This window comes from Pseudopodoces humilis, chromosome 2 (assembly GCF_049639895.1).
Source record: "Pseudopodoces humilis isolate 2021_Gansu_Grassland_sample_001 chromosome 2, ASM4963989v1, whole genome shotgun sequence".
Taxonomy (NCBI): Eukaryota; Metazoa; Chordata; class Aves; order Passeriformes; family Paridae; genus Pseudopodoces; species Pseudopodoces humilis.
The window spans coordinates 81,131,062-81,153,833 of record NC_142201.1 but is presented as its reverse complement, the minus strand read 5'-3'; the positions used below and the strand labels follow the sequence as shown (position 1 = coordinate 81,153,833).

General features: G+C 42.2%; 2 protein-coding genes across 8 annotated transcripts in view; one reads left to right on the top strand and one right to left on the bottom strand.

Annotated features, from left to right (window-relative positions):
- Nucleotides 1-9,496, top strand: part of RAB30 (RAB30, member RAS oncogene family) — a 56,452-nt gene extending 46,956 nt beyond the window's left edge. For all 6 annotated transcript variants that reach the window (XM_005516169.3, XM_088068022.1, XM_088068029.1 and 3 more), the window contains one exon: nucleotides 1,062-9,496. In XM_005516169.3, the coding sequence (XP_005516226.1) occupies nucleotides 1,062-1,312 (251 nt within the window). In that variant the 3' untranslated portion in view covers nucleotides 1,313-9,496. The remainder of the gene's footprint in view (nucleotides 1-1,061) is intronic.
- Nucleotides 9,497-13,657: 4,161 nt separating this feature from the next.
- Nucleotides 13,658-22,607, bottom strand: DDIAS (DNA damage induced apoptosis suppressor). Of its 2 annotated transcripts, none has more exons than XM_014252897.2 (6): nucleotides 22,511-22,607; nucleotides 22,272-22,408; nucleotides 20,324-20,452; nucleotides 19,406-19,567; nucleotides 18,191-18,308; nucleotides 13,658-16,440 (listed from the first exon to the last, which is right to left on the bottom strand). In XM_014252897.2, exons 3-6 carry the CDS (start codon nucleotides 20,434-20,436, stop codon nucleotides 13,933-13,935), a joined length of 2,901 nt encoding a protein of 966 aa, XP_014108372.2. In that variant the 5' UTR covers nucleotides 20,437-20,452; nucleotides 22,272-22,408; nucleotides 22,511-22,607; the 3' UTR covers nucleotides 13,658-13,932. The 2 variants fall into 2 exon arrangements, with proteins under 2 accessions (XP_014108372.2, XP_005516227.2); XM_005516170.3 differs by having other exon boundaries at nucleotides 22,306-22,408.
- Nucleotides 22,608-22,772: the final 165 nt, after the last annotated feature.

Sequence of the window (22,772 nt, the reverse complement as noted above, 5' to 3'; positions counted from 1 at the left end):
CAGAAATAATTAATAAATGACTAACAAACGTACATTAATTCTTCAAGTGAACATTAAGTTAATTGCTAGCATCTACAGCACAACATATAAATTGTATTTTAGTCATGACACACCCTTTGAAGATGGTGACACCCAAAAAAATCACTTGTGTTGAGTGATAATCTGTTTAGAGGGGAAACTTCAGTGCATTCAGTGGGTCTAAGACGCTGCTTTATTGGGAAAGGAGATCTCGGATGAGGGGAAGGCAATGAGAGAAGGCTTGCTGGTGGAAACACTGCCTTTTCTTCCCACGAGCTCTCACAAAATTGCTGGTAGGAGTGGGGCCAGGAGAAGTTTCCTCCTGAACCTGCTGAGTCTGTGGACAGAGTGACCTTGTATTGCCGGTCCTGGCCTGTTACCTTCGTTGTAAGATTAATTTATGGCAGAAACCTCATGTTTGAAGTTAAAGGGCCAGCAATAGTGTATAATCATATCAGATGCTTGCTTGAGGCTTTAATCAACTCTCTGCTAGACAGATCTCTGAACCAAAAGGTTGGTTTCTCACCCTACCTCACTCTGCAAGTGCCCCCCAAGCCCATCCCTCTTCCAGCCTCCACAGCCAAATCCTATACTGGAATATTGAAATAGGGAACCTTCTTTCCATGCCAGGCTTTTAAAAAAGCTTGTAACAACATGATGAATATCACATTTAGTGTCTCATATTCTATAATTGACATTTTAAGTGCTCCTCAGAGCAAGCAAAGGAGAATTTTCAATAGATGTTAACATGGAAATCCTTTAATGTTGGTTGATAGCAGCAAACAGATGTCCTGGTGCTAAATTAAAGCAAACTGGCTTGGATGTTCACAGGGCATATTTCATTACAAGAGCTGATATTAAATGGACTCTGATGTTTCAGGGAATCCATTATTTGAAGGGGAGAGCAAACGTTAGGAGTTACATATCCAAACTACTGTCCGTACATATATCAAACCAAACCCTTATTTATCCTTTACAGACCTCAGTTTCTCTTGGTTTTGAAATCAAATTAACACATTTTCTAAAATATTTTATCAATGCAGGTAATAAGATTGATTTAGCTGATAAGAGGGAAGTCTCCCAGCAAAGAGCTGCAGAGTTTTCTGAAGCACAGGACATGTACTATCTGGAAACATCAGCAAAAGAATCGGATAATGTGGAGAAACTCTTCCTGGACTTGGCCTGCCGGTTGATCAGTGAGGCACGACAGAATACCCTTGTGAACAATGTCTCATCCCCCTTACCAGGAGAGGGGAAAAGTATCAGCTACTTGACTTGCTGTAATTTTAATTAAAGAGCTGACATGTGATTGCCCCTTCTGCCATGGGCCAAGTGGATTTTTCTTTTGTATGCTGGGATTTATCTACTTGAAGGAATTCCTGCCAATCTGACCCATCTGGCTTACTCAGAGTCAGGTTACAGTCCTGGAAACATGGCAGGCTGATGGCTCCAGCTGCATGGCAATGTAGCAGAATACAACAGGGTTTAAATTTCATTTTTTCTTGCAGTCTGTGGAGCAAGTCAGGAAAGGAAGAGTTGCACAAGTGCTTCATGTAATGCAGAACATGAGCTGTTTTGTTTCCTTCTGTGGGAGAGTAGACCAGCCTTTCTTGAAGATACTGAAGAGATCGAAATCTCTCTTACAGAACAATGTGTCTGATCCTTTTTAAAGTAAAACAAAGTAAGAAGTGCAACAATGAATGCTGACTTTGGACTACTCTGGCAATCTAGGCTGTCAGTGAGTGAGCTCAGAGGACATGTACATAACGTCTGACCCTGCGTCTTCATGGAGGACTCTGGTGTTTGAAATAGTGTTATGTCTCTCATCTACAGGCACTTTCATGAATGTGGAATAAATGAAAAAGTTACATATAGCAACATTTTCAAGATTGAAGAAGACATGGATATGACCCAGTTGCTCCCTTTGGTGCTAGCAGTTCAACAAATATTCCATAGGCCAAATGTAGTCTTACCACATTACTGTCTTCTTTCTGAATGTGTAACTTAGACTGGCTAGGAAAAAACACTAATAAGCACTGTTCATAGAAATAAAAAAGTCTCATTACCTCTTTTTCTAGGCCTGAACATAGTGGGAAAGGACTGTGTGCTTCTTTGATATCCAGCAAAGGATGAAAAGACTTTCCAGAAATAAAAATAAATAAATAAATTAACCATTCCTCTAATTAGTCATGTCCTGATGTAAAATGTTAGCCTTGGGAAAGATTATTGGTGGACTTGGCAAAAGTGCACCAGACATGACCAAAGGCTTGTGCATGCATGGATGGCGTATAAGGGTTCACAGGAAGCGCAGTCTGGGCTGGCAGGCTGCAATGTGTTCAGCTGAAAAACAAAGCTCTTGTTGGAAGGCAGGAGTACAAATCTGTTGTAGGGGGTTTGTTTGATGGTAAGTGGGAATAGCAATGGGTTGCAAGTGGCGTCCTTTCATGTCTGCCCCATCCAGCTCTCACCTTGTGGAACTGCTTTCAGAGATGCTCTTGATGCTCTCTTCTTGGCATCCGGTCCCTCTGCTAGGGTAGCTTTTAGGTTCAGGGCTGTAGAGTAATTTTATTTACCTGATGCTTTGTACCCTTAATCCCAAACTCTGGTATGTGTAGCTGTTTACAGAACCACCAAAGTGGAAGCACCCCAGAGTTTGTGATGTTACTCCACCTCTAGTGCCATACAATGCATTGCAAATTTACACGTTGGCATGGGAGCGAAAGAAGATAGTGAATGCGCACATAAATGATTATATTGAGGAGTTTGAGTTCAGTTTAGCTAATCTGGATAAATATCTCCTGGCGATTCCATGGCTGTGATATGCTGCAGTTTAGAGTTAATCAATTTAATATTATTGGGCTTGTACTGAAGATTATAACAGAGCTTTTGTATTGACATAAAAAGCTGCCAGTAAGTACTTCTTTGAAAAAAAAATAGCAATTAAAAAAAAAAAGAGGCATTTTGAAATTTTTTTTTGCTTCCTGAAAAGATTTTCTTTGGGCTGTATAATGTTGAGCCTTTGATATGTAACGGGGAGTAGACTCTGTGTCAGAGAGAGGGGGGATTGGTTTGTCATATGGCCATTTTTAATATTTTCTTGCTATTTTTAGTAATTTTTATGACTAGTGGTAAAAGGAAGATGTAGAAGTTGTGGTATGAAGCTGCTTTGTCATTTAGGTAACATTTAGCAAAGAGCTTCTGTAAGAGTTGTTGGGGAACACGTCATCTGCTGCTCTGCTCTGGTCCATTTCAGTTTCTGCTCATGTTGTAATCCGAAGGATTTGGAAATGTGTGGGACTTGGTGGCTTCTGCTGTGTCTTTCTTCTTGAGCATGCCCCAAATTGCCAAATACAGCTTCATTTGAGCTTGTGAAGAGCACCCAACTCCAAGACAGCTGATTCTGCACAGCTCTTAGGTGGTTCTTTAGAGCTGGGCTCAGGGTGTTCTGTGGCAGGTAACACTCAAGTTAAAAATCAGCACCATGTGTATTTAATCTGTAGTAGCTCTTACTCTCTGAAGCTGGACCTGACAGCATATAATTGGTAACAAATAGGGCAGAGCTCTTTGGTCAGCTTAATCAAGGAAGAAGGAGACTGCCCAGTAAAACACCCGTGGGTTACTGAGCCTGGTTTCCAAAAAGATCAAAGCTGGGCAGGTACTCTTCATCCCTGCCAAGCTGCTCTATAAATGCATTTTAAAGTGCTCCTTGCATCACTTCTGGAATTGGAACATGACTGAACAAACTGAGATGGTCAAATAGCAGAAACAGCTAACTTTATTTTCTTGGATATTTACTTTGAGATTTCTAGAAGCCTAAATCTTTTCCCAGTGCTTTCCTAATCTCTAGGTGACTATTTTGGAGACTAGCTGCCTACTGGCAACCTCAAAGCACTGGTTCTTCTTATTGCTAGTGAATCTTTGTGTAAGGACTCCATCTCCAGACAGTGATGTGCTTTTGTGGCAGGGTGGAGTACTGCGGTTGGGCTGATGTTCAAGTGAACGACCTGACTTCTCCAGTCAAATTTGAACTGAGTGTTTATTCTGTGTGGACTTAAAAAGCTGAAAGGAAACAATGGTGGTATGTGCAACACTTTTTACAAGGTCATAAACCAAAGCTGTAGTTTGAGACTCACCTCTCTTTCTGCTGTTTGCAAACACACCTCTTGTTGAAGAAGTGGTGTTTTATTGGAATAACTCCTTTACTGGAGTTATTTTTGCACACCTCTGAATATCTCTGTAGTGCATACAGCCAAACTTTCCTTGTAGCACTGAGGGCTTCTCCTCTACAGTCTGATCCACTGCTAAAGGCTGCACAACTGGAAGAGGAACTTTATCAACTGCAGAGTCTTGAAAAATAAAAAATCCCAATTATGTGATAATCAGCTCTCCAACTAAACACCTTGGTAGATTTTTTGTGAGAACTGTCAGTAAAAGCCTTGTGACGCTTGCTGGGTGAAATATCCAAAACCCATGCAGAATTGATATAATGGGGCCAAATTTGGCTTGGAATGTTCTCTACTATCACAAGAGCCAAGCTTTTAGTGTGGTTGCTGTGCTTTGAGGGTGATATATTCACAGCCATGGAGTAACCTTATTTCTGGCTGAATGTTATTTTTTTAGTAGTCCTGTAATGAGACCCTTTTGTGACATATTTAGCACTATGGTTATGTCCAAGCAGAAGCCAATACTGGAAGATCAACAAATATTTGCTTAATCCAGTTAGCCTGTTTGCAGAGATTGAGAGAAGCATCTCTGAAAACCAGATGGTCTAAGCTCTGATTTCCAGTGGGAGCCACTGATTCAGTCAGCCTGATCTTGAAACCAAACATTCAGTGCTTCAGATCACTGGGTGTGAAGTACTTGCTGTGAAGTTTCACACTGGGTGTTGACACAGTTTGCTGGGACAAGCCATGACTCCCTTCAGTCCATATTTGTGTTCCCCCGTGAAAGTGCTAGGGGATGAAAAACCCAAATAAAAAAACCAAACCAACCCTTCGGGTCAAAGAAATAAGATGGAAAAAGTGAAATTATGTGCTCTGTAAAGAAAGGGAATGTACTGAGTGCCTCTTCCTGCCTCAAACCCTGAAGCCTTGATTTGACCTCCAGGTAAGCTTCTTTGAGCATGCAGATACGTGTTTGTGCTGAATGATAAATGGCTCTGTGATCATTATTTAATGAAAAGCACACGTGACAAATTGTCAGGCAAGATACTTTGTTCTTTGCTGTAGAACACATGAAACAGCCCTTAAGATCTGTCAGCCTGCTGGTGCTGTTTGTGTTTTTTTGGAGATGGCTGTATTGGTAACACTTGGCTCCTGTTAGTCTAGGTTTAGCAGTTAATGGCTATTGAATTCCTTCAGCATCAGTAATAACAGCAGCAGACTGGGGCTGACACAGGAGACAGTGATTTGAAAAGAGGGAAAGTCGAGGTTAGTGATGCAGAAGCACGGTGGGTGCATGCACATGGGACAGCAGGCTTCCCAGAGCTTTTGCTAACAAGGGATGCAATTAGAGTCAAATCCACTGGATTTTGCCTTGTTTGTTATCCCTAAGGACTGCTGTTTGTTCAGCTGCCTTACTACTTGTCTTCTCTTCAGTGTGAAGGACTGTCTGTAAGTCAGGCTGAAATGTTGAGCTGGCATGATTCCTGCACTCAGAGACTGAAGTCAGTTGGAAAATAGGTGAAATTCTCCAGCTATTGAAGCAGGCTGAGCAAACACACAGGATATGCTGTCCTTTGGGACCTGTGGTGCCATCAGGGTCAGATACGGTTGGAGCCACTATCACAGAAACCCTCTCCTGGCTGTGGGGCAGAATGAATGCTACAGCCATTTCTGCACTGGAAAGATGACCCTCTGGAGTAGAAAATGCAAGTAAAGAGATGGTTCCACGTGCTCAGGATTTTCTCTGTCCCATCCTCTTTTGAAATTGCAACTATGGATTCAGTTTTGATCACTTTGGGCTTTCATAAAGGTCTCCTTTGAAATTTAGTCTGAAATTCTGCATTCTTTTAGTGTCCAAGCAACCAATATCTTTATGTGATTGGCTCCTACCACCCCTACCAACAAAGTCCTTTTTTGAGTTAATTCAGTTAGAAAAAGATGTTTCTAGAGGATACTTTGTGAATTTCCAGTGAGCAAGTAAGGAAACTCTCCTTTTCTAAGTGTCTCTGTACATAAGGGCTCACCAGCAAATGCTCTGGAGCCAAAGGAAATACTCTAATCAATTCTAGTAGTGAAAACCCTGTTAAATCAAAATCTTTTCTTCCTCTTTTTATAAACTTTGTTGTCTCAACAAATTTGGGGTTTGACATCACCCTTTTTCCTTGCATCTGTTCTATCCTCTTGTTGCTGTGAGTAATAATTGTTGTAGCTGCTGTTCAAGGATCATCATTTTGAAGAACAGTCATGTCTTATGGTGATGAATGGTGGGGAAACAATAGCTTGATTTCTTATAAACAAGTAGTGCATCCTTAGCACAGCAGCCTCAACTGGAACTGGTGATGTCTTTAAAATGCAATCATCCAGTTGAGCTGTAGCTAAATGTACCATAAATGTTACTGATCTCACACCTGCCTCAGTTTGGGATTTGTGTTGGCTGGGAAAGCAGGCAGCAGGGTAGTCATGCTGACCATGATGCAGGACTCCCAAAGCAGCACCCTGTCTTGCTCTGACTTGCCCCTCTAATCACCACCTCACTCACCTGACCCAAAGTTGCCTTTGCTGTACTGAACCATATTCAGCTGGGATAGATCACCAGCTGTCATCACTCAGAGATGCCATCACAACCTTTCCCCTCATGTGAACGAGCTGTAACTTAAACCAGAAGTAAAAACTATGCCATGTGACTCATAGGTGTGTGCTTCTTTCCGACTGGGAGCCACATATCCAGAAAAAACTGTCATCCCTAAAGCTTGCTCCTTCAGATACAGTCAGTGGGATAACTGGGGGAAGGTAACCTAGAGAGAGCAGAAAATGAGATGGCAATGAATGTAATTTAAGCTGTAAGCGTTGTCAGTGAAAAATTAGCCTGGTTTTAGGAGCATAGCCAGGGTCAACAGCTCAGCTTATCTGTCTGGATGAACAGGAGCTGGGTTTACAATACTCTGAGATTGTCTCTGTTTTCACATTAATAACTTGCAAATGGGACTTGGTGGATGTCACCACATTTTTTTGAACAAGTTATCCTTTTCCAGTAAGTTCAGAAGATAATTTTAGCTCTGGTTAGTGCTACAATATTGCTCAAAAACAGATGCCAGATTTACATTTGCACCTTTGCTTTTTCCACTTCTGCATTTCTTGGGGTAACGTTCTCAAGGACATGCACACTCATGAGTACACAGTGGTGGTGTCCCTGGTGAGGATTTTCTGAACACTTGGTCCTCAGGCAAAAAATGATATGGCCAAAACCTGTGTCAATCATGGTTTTAGCTGTGCATGGTTCCCTGGGGCAGAGGGGATGTTAAAAGTGTTCTTATGCTTTCATGGGCAGCAGTTGAGGGCTCTGGAGTGTTTGGTGTCACATGAATGCAAACCTCGGCACTTTTCAAAGCTTGATCCCTGTAGTACCTCTCATCAATGAATCTGCTCTTCTCTAATTACTGCTCATGCCTCAAGCACTGTGGAGGGATGATCTGATTGCATGAACCACTGGATCTGATTCCTGCTTTAGTTAGAAAGAAGAGCATCAGAGGCTCCTTTTCTGTGCCACCTTGAGCTTCTTACTATTGACATAAAGTTAATAATTCAATAAACCCCTTCCAGCCAGGACACCCTGTAAGGAATACTTCCCTTCTTACAGGACCAATAAAAGAGATTCAGACATTAAGAATTGATGGGAGTTTGGTGCAAATGAGCTGCTCTCTAGTGAGTAGGTGGGTGCTGCTGTCCATCTAGTGAGACTTGGGGCGGTGTGGAGGAGGAGCTGTGGCTGGGGGTTGCTGTAAATGTCACCGAGGGCTGCGCTTGCATCATTGGTATGGAGCTTTAGTAAATGCAGTGTCCCGCAGTGTCCCAGCAGCTGAGTCTTCACAGAAGGGCAAGCAGAGGACAGGGAATGCCAGTTTTACATTTTAATAGAGGGGGAGTAAAATACTTGGTCTATGGTGGGGAGAGCTGCTATGCTTTACTGCCATTGCCTCAGCTCTTGCAGACTGTTGGGAAGAAAGGGTTACCACTCACCCCCACACAGAGCCAGCACTGAAGGGGGAAAAACTAACTTCTGAAGCCAACATTTTAGAGGAGAAAAAGCCCTCTAATGAGAGTATGGAGCAAGCCCAGCACTTGTTACTATGCTGATTGGGAGTGACAAGTATATCTCTGGATATTAGGGAAGTAGTTTAAAATATGCCATAGTTTTTAGCATAATAAGATGCACTGCAGATATGTCACATCCATTTTATTCTCCACAGCTGTTTACAAAAGGGAAAAAACCCACCAAAATCCTGAGATTGGAGCAGCTGCAGTCACTCAGCTGTCAATATGGGACAAGGCTCTTTCTGCTCTTTTATTTCCACTTCACTCTGTTCTGCTGCACATATTTGGCTGTTCTGTGAATTTGCAGATCATGAGATTTTTTTCCAACTGCTTTTGATCTGTACAGAAAGACTCACCCAGCTCTCATTTGAATACATTAATATTTTGAGTAGGCATTTTAATTTTATGTTTACTGGCTTGTTTCCCTTTGTAATGTTATCTAACTGACAAGTTTGTCATGCTCTGCATTACCTTTAGACTTTTGAATCTAAAACATTTCCTCTTTCCTGAAAGCGATGATAATTTTTAGAGATGCTACAAAGGCATCTTCATTTCCTCAGGAGAAAACCTGAATTACCCTCAGCTTTGATTACTATAAAATCAACACTGAAGCACGTAATTTCTTTTACATCATGAACAAAGTATATTTTATGCCATCAACTGTAGTTTGAATTGTAGTTTAAAAATCTGCTTAAGCACTAACAGCAGCATTTTGTTTGTGATTTCCATGCCAGGGAAGTCAAAGCATTAAAGGAATTTTCTGTGTTGGAGTCTTTCCCACAAAGGTCTGCTGTCTTTTCCCCAACAATTGTGAATGTAGCACAATGTACAGAATTTTAGCAAGAACCCTGATTCCTAAACATTTGGCCAGAAGGATGAGGAGAGGATGTGGGTTTTGTTGATCAAGCACAACCATTTCAGTGGAAAAAATGCACTACATCTGGTCAGACAATTGATTTCGTTGGTGGGGTAATGCTGTCTTTGGGGAGGGTATAGGTGTTAGCAAATCACCAAACTGTGAACCATTCACTGTCAGAAGCATTTGGCTTGTGTCTTTAAGTTCTTGTGGTCAAGTGTGGTACGGTGGGCTTGAGAAAGGAATGTGTTTTGGATGACCAGGATGATGAATGTATGATGCTTCACGTTTATTTGTAATGTTCTTTTTATACTTAGAAATTGCTTACATGTGTATCTGTATGTAAATAAATGTTTAATCCTTTCCACTTGGTCTTTAAGGTCTTTCAGTTGTTTGGTTTTTGGTTTGCAAAGCAAAGTTGCCTTAAATACAACACATTCAATTGATGTGATTTGACATTAGACCAGCAAACAAATGGCTACTAAAGATTTTCTGCTTGGGCTGAGCATACTGAGGCTCTTGCACCACTGAGACCTCACAAGAAGAGCACATGTAGAGCTGCTGCCCATGGGAGCCAGGTCCCTTTGAACTAGAAGAGAAAAAAAAATTCCAAGTAGGAGAAATTATAGATGTAAGAAATGCCAGCATCAGGCACTAGAGGGTGGCCTTTGACAGAGGCACCATCCACTCACTGACCTTGCAAACCTGTTGCAGGTTAAACTCTTGTCCTAGCAAGATGCTGGATTTGTGTAGTATAAATACTGAATGATGGTTGGATGCTTTGTTCATCTTTTATTCTTTGACCCAGTCACTTTTTTTTTTATTATTTTTTTTAATGCCATCCCTTCTGTTGAGCCTTCAAATTGCTGTTTTCATTCTCATTGAACTCCACTGGAGTTCCCCAATAACCAGCCTTCCTCAAGGCCTTGAATCCTTTTGGACAAGAACTCCCATTTTAAGATTTTTGTCTTTTGGTGAATACTTAAAGTTTGTGCTCTGACTCTTTATGGGGATCAGGTTTCCTCCCCTGTGCTCTGCTCCACATCAAAGATGACTCCTGCTAACACACTGAGAAAGGAGCTGTGAGGCTTGAAGACACTATGTGTCTTTTATTGCCTCTTCCACTGACCTTGAAGCTCCTTCCTTGGTAAATGTCTGACATGAGGGCTGGACCATCTGCTCTTCCTTCCCCAGGAAGTTGGCAATTTGAGTCAGTGAGATAACAGAGAGGTATTTGGATAGGGAAAAGTCCCAGTATGCTTCTAGGTAGCAACGAGGCAGAGAGGTGAAGGAAACATCCTTCAGATATTCAGACCTCTTAGGAAGTGAATATTTACTGAAAGAGAGGAAGGCTGCAGTGTGCTGCTTTTGAGGGGTGAAGGCTGGAGAAAACAGACCAAGCTCTTCCCGTGGAAAGGTAAGTGGCAGGTGAAGAGTGGCAGCTCTTCCTTCCAAGGAGTATGTAACCAGTGGGATGTGCAACCTTCTTGTTCAGCAGGTGTAGCAGCAAGGGTACAGCCTGTGCCAGGCTTTGCTGAGGGTGAATGGAATGTGAGCTCACAAAGGCTCCCTGCAAAAAGGGAACAAGCTGCCCAGGGGAAGAAATGCAAAGCTGACTAACTACAGGAGTGAAAGCAAGAGAGCTTTTTCTGCCCCTCTTCCATCCTCATGGTCAAAGCTCCCTATTGAGCATGTGGGGAGCTCTGCCCAGAAGATGTCACCTTGCTGACAGGGGCCTGTCACACAACAATACTTTCTGCTTTTCACTCTGTGTGCAGTCCTCTCGCACAAAGCACAGGAGATCTGAGTGCCCTGCTTTAATTTCAAAGGTATGGCACAGACAGTCCTGCCTAATTTAAAATCTAGTCTTGATTTATGGATTTCTATGCATAGGGAATCAATCACAAACCCACTATGCATTTTCAGGAGTTTTATTACCCTCAGAATTAAGCATGCTGAGCTTTAGACTTCTTGTACAAGCTTATAATTATAATCACATCAGCCTGCACCAAAGCTATCACTTACCGTAGTATGTGAATGAATTGTCTGCTGAAAAAAATCACTCATGCTGGACCAAACAGTTCATGTCAAGATGCTGTCAGGTACATGATGTAGAAGCTCTGGCACTGTTTCATAGCTAGCTTCATCAAGTCTCTGGTGTCTCACTCGGATCAGTTCTAATTCCTGGTGACAGAGTGGGTATCTGTCCAGTTCAACACAAGGGAGTGCTTAAAGAGCCAATCATAACTGCAGTACCCTATTGTGTGCTGGAGTAGAAAAAACTGGTTTCAAGTGTTATGAGCTCTTAAAACCTTTTCTGTATTTCCTTCCCTATGCTCAGTGATTTGAGTATGAGTAATGCTGTCTTTCACTTCATTTCTTCTACATAAGCTATATATGCAGATTTATAATTTCCAGGCAGGTAACATTTCTTATTCCTTTTCCACTTGCCCCAAGAGTTCATCAAGTAGGATTTTTATTTTCAATACATAAAATCTTTTCAATAGGCACAGCACTTGGTAAATGCAGGCACAAGTCCAGACCTTTTCACTTGGCCTCATCCTGGAGCCCTGCCCTACCTTGACAGAAGTAGCCCTGGTGTGGTTTTGGTGCACTGATTTGCTGGGCTAAAGCTCAGCTGGACAACTCAGCAGCAGCTTGCAAAGCCCTTACAACTTCTGCTCTTACCTCCTGTCCCTCTGGCTGCGCCAGGAGGCCTTGCATAGGGAGCTCTGTGTCCTTTATATCAGAGCCCTGCCATGTTCTGCAACAGTGCTGTCACTGGCACCACACTTGAAAGTGACTCCATGCACAGGTTACCGTGGTCACAGAACCACAGAATGGTTTTGGGTTGGAAGGGACTTCCAAGATCTTGTTCCAATCCTCCTGCCATGGGCAGGGCCACCTTACATCAGACTAGGTTGCTCAGAGCCGCATCAAACCTGGCCTCACTTCTGGGGATGAGGCATCCACAGCTTCTCTGGGCAACCTGTGCCAGTGCCTCACCACCCTTGTGGTGAAGAATTCTTCCTGCATATCCAACCTAAATTTCCCCTCTCTCAGCTTAAAATCATCATCAGTTTATCAATTATACATTGTTAAAAATTCTGATGTCTAATTTTGCTCTTTCTCTGTCTCTCTCTTTGCTATAACAAGATGTTCCTTTTTCTTCTGTTTATGTCTAGGGTTCAGGGACTGCAGGGCTGTAGGCTTGGACCTGTCAGAAGAAACCTTGTGCCTCTTTCCACTGCCATCTGCTGTTGCAGGAACAACCAGAACTTTTGTGGTGTGCTTGAGTAACTTGCTGGGGAGAGAGCAAGACGAGATTAGGTCTCTCAGTGATCTCCAGAGCTGTGCTCCATGTCCTTTCAGGCAAGTCTTTGAACCCGTGCCTAGATTTCAACAGTAAATAAGGAGGGGAAAAAAATAATAACCAAACAAACCAATGCTGACTTGGAAAAGCTTCTTTATAGAAGGAATTTACCTGTGCAGACCTGCTGCATAACCATGGTAGGTTTTTCTTGGGTCGGCCTACAGGAATGCCTGCAGCCTCAGCACATCTGCACCCTTGGCAGAGAGGCTGTACCTTATTTATACCCTGCTCATCCACAGGAGAAGCTTGTTTGATTCCGTTCTCCCTGCCATCCCTCAAAGGGAAAAATATTTGATTAGGAAGTGCAGAACTTAGGCTAGAGACTGAGAAACTGAGAAAGTTTACCTGTAGGTTCTGTGATGGTGATCCACACTAAAAATCACGCCTAAGGAACGAGGTAGTTAAAGTACATGCCCTTATTCCTGAAAAACTCTTCTGAACAAAGAGGGAAGCTTAAGCAGGTGCTGTAGAAATTGTATGAGGCCTCAAACCTAGGAAGATAAAAACATCCACCTTGCAGCTGAGAAGGAACCAAGTAACCCCTCTGTGTCACCAGTCACAGTGTAAATGGTTCATACTCATTTTATACCTCAGAAGAAAACGTCACAGCAAGTACTTTTAGGTCTGTTTCTGGTTCTAGAAGTGTGGTGCATCCCCTCCACCCACCCAGGTCACACTAGGACCTTAAAGCACTCACTCACTACAAAATGTCAGCATTTTCAGGCTGCTTAGATCCTGTGCCACCAGATTCCCACATCCTTCTGCAGGACCTGACTTACACGCTTACAAGCAGCAGATCCAAGATTTCTCTGTTCAACGATCCTAAAAGCAGCTGTTTTGGGTTGTGGATACTGAAGACCTTAAGGCAAGGAGAGGAAAGACACTGTCAGGAATCTGCCACTAGCAGTCTGTAACTTGAAAAAGCATGCAGGAAAACTGGGAGCTGCTACCAAGCTCTCAGGATGGCCCCCTTCACCCAACTCAAGGCTGTCACAGGATCCCAAATGGGCTCAGATACAAGGCACCATCAATCTTCAACAAAAACTTGGCCCTTCTCCCGAGAGAGTCATCAGGCAAGAATCTGGAGTGGACATGGATTCCAGTGCTGCTCTTGTGATAAAAAGACAACAGTAAACATTAAAACACTTCACCCACTTGTACTTTATGAAGTGAGATCTATTCAATATTCACACATTTATAAAAGTGTTTATTGCACATTAATTTTTAAGAAAATATAGTTATTACAAATTCCAATTTCCCTCGTCTCTGTGGTACAAAGGTCTGAAAATAAACCTAACTCCTCTTTGCAAGACATATGCCAACAGGTGTATAAACAATTTAACTTTTAAACAGCTCTTTTCTTCCACTGGATCCTTTCCAAACATTTTTAAAAATAATTAAAAAGAACACGGCATATAAATTTATCTTTCTTAGTATTTTGGCTTATTGGAGAAAGGGATCCGTGCTTGGAGGAACAGCTCAGGAGACCAGACAGTTGGCCCTTCCAACACAACCTCTGAATAATTCCCACCTGAGAGGCGAGTCCTGCCTTCTGAAGGGGAACAAGTTTTCAGGACTTCAGGATCCTTTTCAGGATCATTTAAAAATAAGGTCTTGGTGACACTTGCAGATAAAGGAGATGTTAGAATCCTGGGTTTATCCCCAAGGCTTATTTTCTTATTTTGGATGAGATTGTCATCATTTTCACTGTTCTTTCTGCTTTCAGAAATAGGGTTCCTGCCAGTGTGCCCACAGGCAGATTGTAAGTCAGCAGCCCAGCTAACAGTTTTTAAATTTGAAGATGCAGTTGGTTTCAGCCCTTTGTTTGAAGATGGAGTGATCCACTCCTCCAAGCTGGCAGGCAGTTGGCTGTTAAGAAACTGCTGGGAAGCAGAGCTACCACTTTCTTTGTCTTTCCTGTTCCTTGGTCTCCCACGTTTCACCAACTTGCCGGTAAGCTGCTGCAGCAGAGTGTTCTGAAAGGAAGACCTGGATCGCTTGCATTTGGAATGGATTTTAGTGGGATTTTTAGGGGTGAAGATGGTGATAAAAGAGCTTCTTTCCCCAACAGGCCATCGCTTCTGCAGTGGTTTTGTCATAGGAGTTGACTGTGAATAAGGAACAAAGTCCTGAGCACAAACTGAACTGCACTCTGAATCGCAAAAGGAGTAAGTTACAGGTGTGCTATGCTTGCTAAAAGCATGAGGGGACCTGTGTAAGGATGAGCTCAGTTTTGAACTGCTGCAAGGAGCACCTCCAGGAGAAAGCACTGATTCAGCTGTGACCGTCTCTGTCAGCGTATCTTCCTGTATTAAAGAATTACATGATTTATTTAAGAATTCTACAGGTTTTGCTACCTCTCTTACACTTGCATCAAAGAGATCAGCAGAAGCATTGTAGCTGCCTTCAGGAAAGATGTTGTTCCATTGCAGCTCTTTCCTACTAATGCTTCTGAAGGTATTATCTGACAATTCTGTCAACGGTTTTAATTCTCTTTTATATATCCTTCTTGCATTGTTTGGAGTTGGTGGATCAGCGACCTGGGGCCCTGCGAGTGTAAGATCCGTTTTTTGGCTTGGTGTAGAATAGTTTTCTTTATTTTCACAAGCAGCTAAACAGCTTTCACATGCAGAATGCACACAGGTGGCTGTCTTACTCTTTTTTAAACAGGAGGTTTCTCCGTGAAGCCCAATAAAAGACCAAGATGAATTTGCAGGGTCACTATTTGCTTCTTTGGACTGCATGCATCTGCTCTGAGAAACAGAAGGCTCTGGTGTAACTGGCGAGGATGCTCCACCTTCCTTGAGGGTTGAAGATAAATCACTAGAGGAAGACTCATATTGTGAGACATCACTCAGAGGGTCTGCATTTGACTGAAGACAAGCAAACACTGTAGTCTCCCAACTACTGCTCCCTGCTGGTGGCAAAAGCCTCCCTGAGACACTGGCTGTAGGCAAATCACCTACAGCTTGCCTGGAATATGATTTGTTAAGATTTACACCCAACTTGGTACTTTCAAGATGGACATGTTTGCCTGCATCAAGGCTGGGTGATGCTACAACACTCCTGCCATCCTCTATTCTGGCTAACAATTCATTTAGGCTTTCTGAGAATGGGAGCTCTTCCCAAAGCATAGAGTCCATCTGAGACACTCTAGCTACATTTATGTGATTAGGAGCTGAGGCATCTTTCTTGCAAACAAGGGAGTTGTGGGATTTTTCTGAGTAACAATAATTTCTACTATTAGTTTTTGGGTAATAGTTTTTTACCTCAGATTCCAAGGGATGCTGTAACAGCTTGGAACTGTTTCCATGTGAACACTCGGTGTTTGAAGAGGAAACTCTCTCCAATTTATCAGTTGCAGAGATACCGTCAGTCTGACTAAGCTGTGAACTTGATTCATTATCCTTCTCTTTATTCCCTTCCTTCACAGAAGAGATCAGGAACTGTGAGTCCCAAAGAGTTTGATTGTTGAGGCTTACACTGCCCAATTCTGCAGAGACAGGCCTCTCCTCTTGTTCATGCTGTTCACTAACCAGCTTTCCCACTTCCAGAGTGGGAAAGTCTTCCGCTGTTACCCAAGCAACAGATGAAGTCAGACTCAAGGATTGCTGCCAGCACCCTAAAAAACTTTCCCTGCCACTAGACTGAACAAAACAGGAGCTCCTGCTCAGGCTAGACAAGCTGCTGAGCTCACTGAGAGGTTCATCTATGGGAGTTGATGACACACCAGGTAAATATGAGCTGTTATTACAGCTCCTGAATTTTGCCGACTGCAGGAGACGATCTAAGTAGCTGATAACAGTAAAGCCAGTAACAGCAGCATTTGGCGGGAAGATCTGGCACGCTACGAGGTTTTTCGTACTTCTATTGATTCTGGAACACTTCTGCAAGATGCTGCTGGCAGCAGAATACCCTCCATCTTCCCTTGCACAACCCTGGGGGAAGGAAGAAAACAAAAAAACAACCAACTTAGAGAAGAAAAAAATAACACGTCTTCTAAGTCAGGCGTAAATTTCAGTCTCGCTTTTTGTCAGGATCTGCAGGGAAGAGAATACAAAACAGTCTGTCACACAAGGCACTCCCTGGGAAATAAACCCTGGCAAGGGCTGTAAAGAGCATCACAGTGAGAGGTTCTTTGCAATTACAGAGTTTTGTGGCTGGAAAAACAACCAAGAACTCTGAGAAAGGACTTCACAGAAAATTTTTTCCTCCCTTTAGGGCACTGGATGCTTCCGGGCTTCCTCTAGTGCAGTTCAGTGTGAATGGCTGGCAGCCTAAGGCCAGTGCTTTGCTTTTATCCAGGAGGCACTGGGCAGCACTTGAAACAAAGCACTCTGGTACCAGATACTTGACTTGGCAGCTCAGCTGCCAAAGCCAGCATGGTACTTTCTGTGCACTACATCCGTGAAAGGGAAATAAGCTACCTTTATCTGGTCAGATTTTTTTAGAGAGCAGTGTTTCAAAGGTGCTTTAACTGTAATTCTTTATAAAACTTGCTTCTCTCTACACAGAAATTATCTGTGAAAAATGACATTAAATGGAGAGGAAATTAGCTCATATTTTAAGAAGTGGATAAACCCTTTCTCATCTACCCCTCAAGGTCTGGCAAAGCCAGAGAGGCCAAAAAGCAGATATAGTTATCTCCAACAACTGTCCTCCTCCCTGAGTCTGTGCAAGGTTTGAGGCTGACGGCTGCTAGCCAAGGACAACAACCTCCTAGTTAAGTCTTTAAAAAGTATGTTATGCTGACTCTGAATATTATCTGGGATGGTACAACTGTATACACAGCTGAACGCGACTATACAGAAATGTCTGCAGCCAAGACAATTCAAACAAACAGTCTTTGAATGTGTGTGCAGGAACAGCCACAAGGCTGGTAATATCTAGGGTTAGTTATATTTCTCAAGGCATCAGGCCCACAGACCTGGTCAAGGGTTCCACGCAAGGAAACTTAATGGATTAAGTCCTCCAACTTCCATTACTTAAGATTCTGTACATCAGGAGAAGTCTCAATTCAGACACAAACCTCGTCACGCTTGTGGGAGAGGCAAAACACTTGCCAGGTAGGATTTAGTTCACAAATTTTGTAATATCTATGACGCACATAAGCACCACACAAGAGAACTTTAAAGACTGTTTCTATAGAAATATTGCTAAGAACTAATATTTCAGAATGTGTTAAACACATAAAAGAGCCACCAATGCAGATGTTGACCAGCTGTACTTTAACAACATTTTGAAAATGCTCTTATATCCGGAAATATTAAAATGCAACAAAGAGATGTGCTTCTCCTTACATTTCAGACTGGAAAGGAGAATACACAGCATGGGAAAGGTAGTGCAGTGCTTGGAAAGAGAGTCTGTTTCTTGCTCCAACCATACATGTTTTTTTTACAGACTCCAAGCTGTTACTGATATGCACAGGAGCTGGCATTGCTCAGGCTCTCCAAAAAGCACCCTGACAAGCTGTTTAGCTGACTACTGCCATTCAAGATGATTTTTGGATGTGACTCATTTTAAAAACCACAGGAGTCAGGAAAAAGAAGCAGAATCCTTCTCATGTCCTAGCCTCACATTTTCTCAAACTTCAAAAAGATGTTGTACATGCAGCTTTGATAATTCAGTTGAGACCTCTAACTGGCTACAGAAACTCACTAAAAGGCCATAATATAGATTAAAAGTTACCTTCACTCCAAATAGAAACCTTTTTCCAATGAAACAGGATTCCACTGCTTGAACTAATGCTCTTGTAGATGACTCTGTGATTGTTTCTCCTGACAGCTGGTTAAAGTCTTGAATATACCTAGAATAAAAACATATGGAAGTATTGGCCCCACAGAGGAAGAAGCCTTACACAGCATTTTAGCTGCATTATAGTGCTAATGAGGACTCACATTAAGGAAAAGATTTTGTGGTAGCTTCAATTAAAGATAGAATAAGAACAGGAAAACCATGAACCTATAAATTCAATTTTTTAGTTCACTTAACTTGTTAGTGAGATAAAGTCAACAAAACAACCACTCTGAACAGGTTTAATACACACATGACTTTCAGGTGTTCCCCACGTGGTTGTGATTTTTCTGCCAACACAGTGACTGTACAATGCTGTCAAGATGCTGCTATTTCTTACACATCCTTCCTGACCAGCCTTTACAGCATGGTAGTATCCATGTTAGACATGGAAATAACTGCTTTTCACGGCTGACAGCAGTACAGCAGTGTAGGGCAGAATGCCTGCCATGAGCATGTCATTAATGCTGCTAATATGGCATTACAAACAATTCATCTTTGAGCCAGTGATAACACAAGGCATTGGAAAATAACAGACTAGAAAAGAAGCAGGGATCTGCTTCTGAATATCCCATCTAAGCAGCTTCACATTTCAGAAAATCTGAGCCCTATACTGTGGGTGGTCAAGCTTTGAGAACTAAGAGACTTCCTTAGAAATCCCTTCTTTCTTCAGGAAAATTTGGTCATATTGCCAAATAGTCACAAGGTGCATTCAAACTGTTAAAAAAGAAAACCCAGAGGCTCTATGTGGAAAAGCCAACTTACTTAAACAAAGGAAATTCAATCATCTCAAAAAAATAAAAAAGAGAAAGGACACAAGGAAGAAGCCAAACCAACCAACCAATGAGGCTCACTTAACAGGTAGTAGCTGCATTCAATAGACAAGTGGAGGATTTCTTCTACTACCTAGAAGTAATACATCTCAAAACATCAAGATTTCAGGAAGAAACAAACTTCAGCACTTTCTCAAGGTGATGGGTACCAAGGAAATGCTGGAAGGGAGCACTTTAGCAGTTACTTCTCACTCATCTTCCCACCATCTAGGCTCACTGCAGCTTTTTAGACTGTATAAATAGCAGCAGCTATATGGTCAGACAATCTATTCCTTACCTCTGCAGATTTTCTGCGGTGACCCCAAAGAATGGATCTAAGCAACTTCCAAAAACAGTGATGTCAAACAAATCAGCAATGTCAGCAATCTTTAGGGACAACCTATATCTGTAGCTTGCATCTTTAGCTTCACCTGTGCAGCCACACTTTAGACAGTTGAACCTGACAAAAGACAGGAAAAGGATAAAAAAGATTGAATACATGAACTTCTGTTAATCACTACTGAGGTAAGAATTTATCTGCAGCCATAAGTATTACTACTATAATGTATCAAATATTCAATAAAAAACTTTAGGATTTTTTTTCTTATTCTTTACTCCTTGAGGCATTAATGTCACCAAAAACTCAGAGCAAGATGTGTGTATAATGACAGAATGACTCTGGCTTCTTTCACTGATTTATTAAATGCTAGCCTGTTGTCAAATTGAAGGGACGGTGGGCTTTGAGAGACTGTTGGAGTGCAATTTTGAATTTCCTCAGCTCATTTTTTTCACATTTCATTCTGGTTTGGGATTTTTTTTCCTGCAGCTTGAGTATAAATACATAGGTTTAAAAAAATAATCAGGAAACAACACTGTTATCTTGTAGTTCAGCATCTGAAACAACAGGTACCCTTGTTCTACAAAGTCAGCTCCTTCCATTTAGTGCTGACATTCATTGATTTACTGTTCTTGTGTGTGTCAGAGATTTCACCCACCACTGCAATTAAAAAAGAAAGCTCATACATTTCTGGACATGCACTCAGTGAAGAGTCATACAGGACTACCAGGTGTGCTGCACATATAGAATGAGATGAAAAAAAATAAAATCAGGATTTGATCTGGAGGGGCTGTATTTTTACCACTTTACTTAGTGTTCAGCTAACAGAGATCCCCAAGTTAATTGAAATCAGTAAATGATCCCCAAAACAGGACGTACCTCCTGGAATCCAGTATCAGCCTAGAAAAGCAGTTTTGACAGGCAGGATAGATGAAGCAGGAATTCTGGATGGAAATCACAGAGGCAGCTAAGAATCCCTGCACACTATTCATGTGCTCACAGTATCACCTGAAATGAGCAAATTGAAACAAGATGTTAACATTAACTGCTTTCAGTTGAGTGATTTTAACATTTTGAATAGCAGTCTTCAGGAAATGATGACCTCTGTTTGAAAATAGAAGTTCTATTAACTAACTTTTAAAAAAGAAAAAAACAAAAAAAGGATAAAGTTATGTAATATGAAGGAACTGTTTATGGCATTTGCATACCATTGCACACAGATGATGCAAATTCTCACCTGCATTTAGGGATTTTTATTAGGGCACAGCACTGCAGAAAATCACTTTCTAATTATTTTCCTTAATTTAGAGTGAAGTCAAAATGGGGTTAAAACCAGAAATGATTCTACACTTGTAGTTCTGCAAATGCTTCAACACCAATGACTTGGAAAGAAAACTCTTGGAAAGAAAAATCTTGGAAAAGGCTCACAACAGCAACAACTGTATTTGCTCCTATATTACATTCTTTGAGCTAAAGGGGAAGCTCCTGGTCAACAGAGGCTATACAGATTTTACAAAAAACCGAAACATTTCAATGAATAGGAATTAATTTTTATTCCATATTGCTTCCCTGCAGATTTATTTTAGCTTTATTATACTCTACTGCCCAAACCATCAAGTTTTAGGAAACCTCCCCCATTTTAGACAGACAACTTTTTTCTCAGCAGATGTTAGAAACATGCTGACAACAACAGTAGACTCTTGGAATGGTTTGGGTTGGAAGGGACCTTAAAAGATCATCTAGTTCCAGCCTCAATGCTAAGGGAAGGGACACCTTGCACTAGACCAAGTTGCTTGGAACCTTATCCAGTACATCACATCACAGAGTTCCAACTTAAATGACCAAAATGTTCTCTAAAGCTGAATCAAATGACTCCCTAGAAGTCCATACTTGCAAAAGCTCTTTTATCACAGCCTAGCTAAATATAATCTCTCTTTGATATAAACTGCAGAATAGGAAGGAATGCCACGTCTTCATCCCAAAATTCTCTCTGAGAGACAAAAGACCAAAGAGATAGAGGATACTCAAGTATGGCTTTTATAGGTTAAAAAAGATCCCACATTCCATAATCAACAATTATGTTTTGTTTATATTTTGCCATCAGGAAGTTAAACTTCCAGGCTATTCCTTTGCCCTTTGGGACACCTTTCTCAGCATCCTGGTAAAAACAAGATCTGTAACACTGAATACTAGAAAAATGTGACTAAAATCATTACTCTGAATAGTTCAGATGCAAAAAAAAAAATAATAAATCTGTAATAGGGGTCCAAACAAAATGAGAAAAAAACATCTCTTTAGAACACACATATTAACAGAGACTCATTTGACTCAGTATATTGAATGGTGCATGCCTTCAACTCTTACCAAAAGGGAACTGTTTTGTTCTGGTTACAAAGATTTTGTACAAGACAACAGCAAAAAGTACACGGAAAACACATCAACATAGGAAAGGAATAACAAAGTTAAGCTGAGCTTTTTATTGCCAGAAAAGGTGGGCTTGGAGAAACTAGCAGGTGCTTTATTCCCACCTGTTTTCAACTCAGAACTCTAGAAACAAAGTTTAGCTTTTGTTATCTGCACTTTTAAAAGGAATTAAAAACACACAAAAACCCCCAAAAAGCCACAAACGCACACCCCAGGAAACAGAGAACACTGCAAGTATTAAATTGGAATACGGGAGATAAAGCACAGCGTGTAAGTTCTCACACAGGCTCTGTCAAGAGAGAAGAGACTCGAGATCTCCACCTCTATTTCCCTTTGGAAGAAATACAGAAGTCACCACCCGGACTCAGACTGAAAGAGGCTGGCACGAATAGATCCCTTTTACCTGAACTTTTTGTAATAAAGCAAACAACCCAAACCTCAGCGCCCAGACGCGGAACCACAGAGCCCTCCGCGCAGCCTGTCAGCGGCCCGGCTCCCAGCGCGGTTCCTGGTGCCCTCTGGTGCTGCCTCGCTGTCTCCCTAAGGAAAAGCAAAGCACGTGTCGTTAACACATCTCACTCCCGTTTTCCCCCCTGAGCCTCCCCGAGGCCGATAGCGAGCGGTCGGTGCGGTTCGACTCACCCGGGCGCGGGCTGCGCTGGGTGCCGCCGGGCCGGGCCGAGGGTGCAGCGGGGCCTCAGCGGCCCAGGCGGTCCCGCAGCCGGAGGGCAGAGCGGAAGGGCGGAAGTTCGACTACAGAGGGCTGTGGAGGGGGCGGGACGAGGCGGCGTTCAGCCAATCGTGACGCAGTCCGAGGGGGCAAGCGGCCCCTCTCGCCCAATCACAAAGCGATAACGTCTGCCGCACCCCCGCAAGGCGCGGAGCGCCCAGACGGGCAGATCAC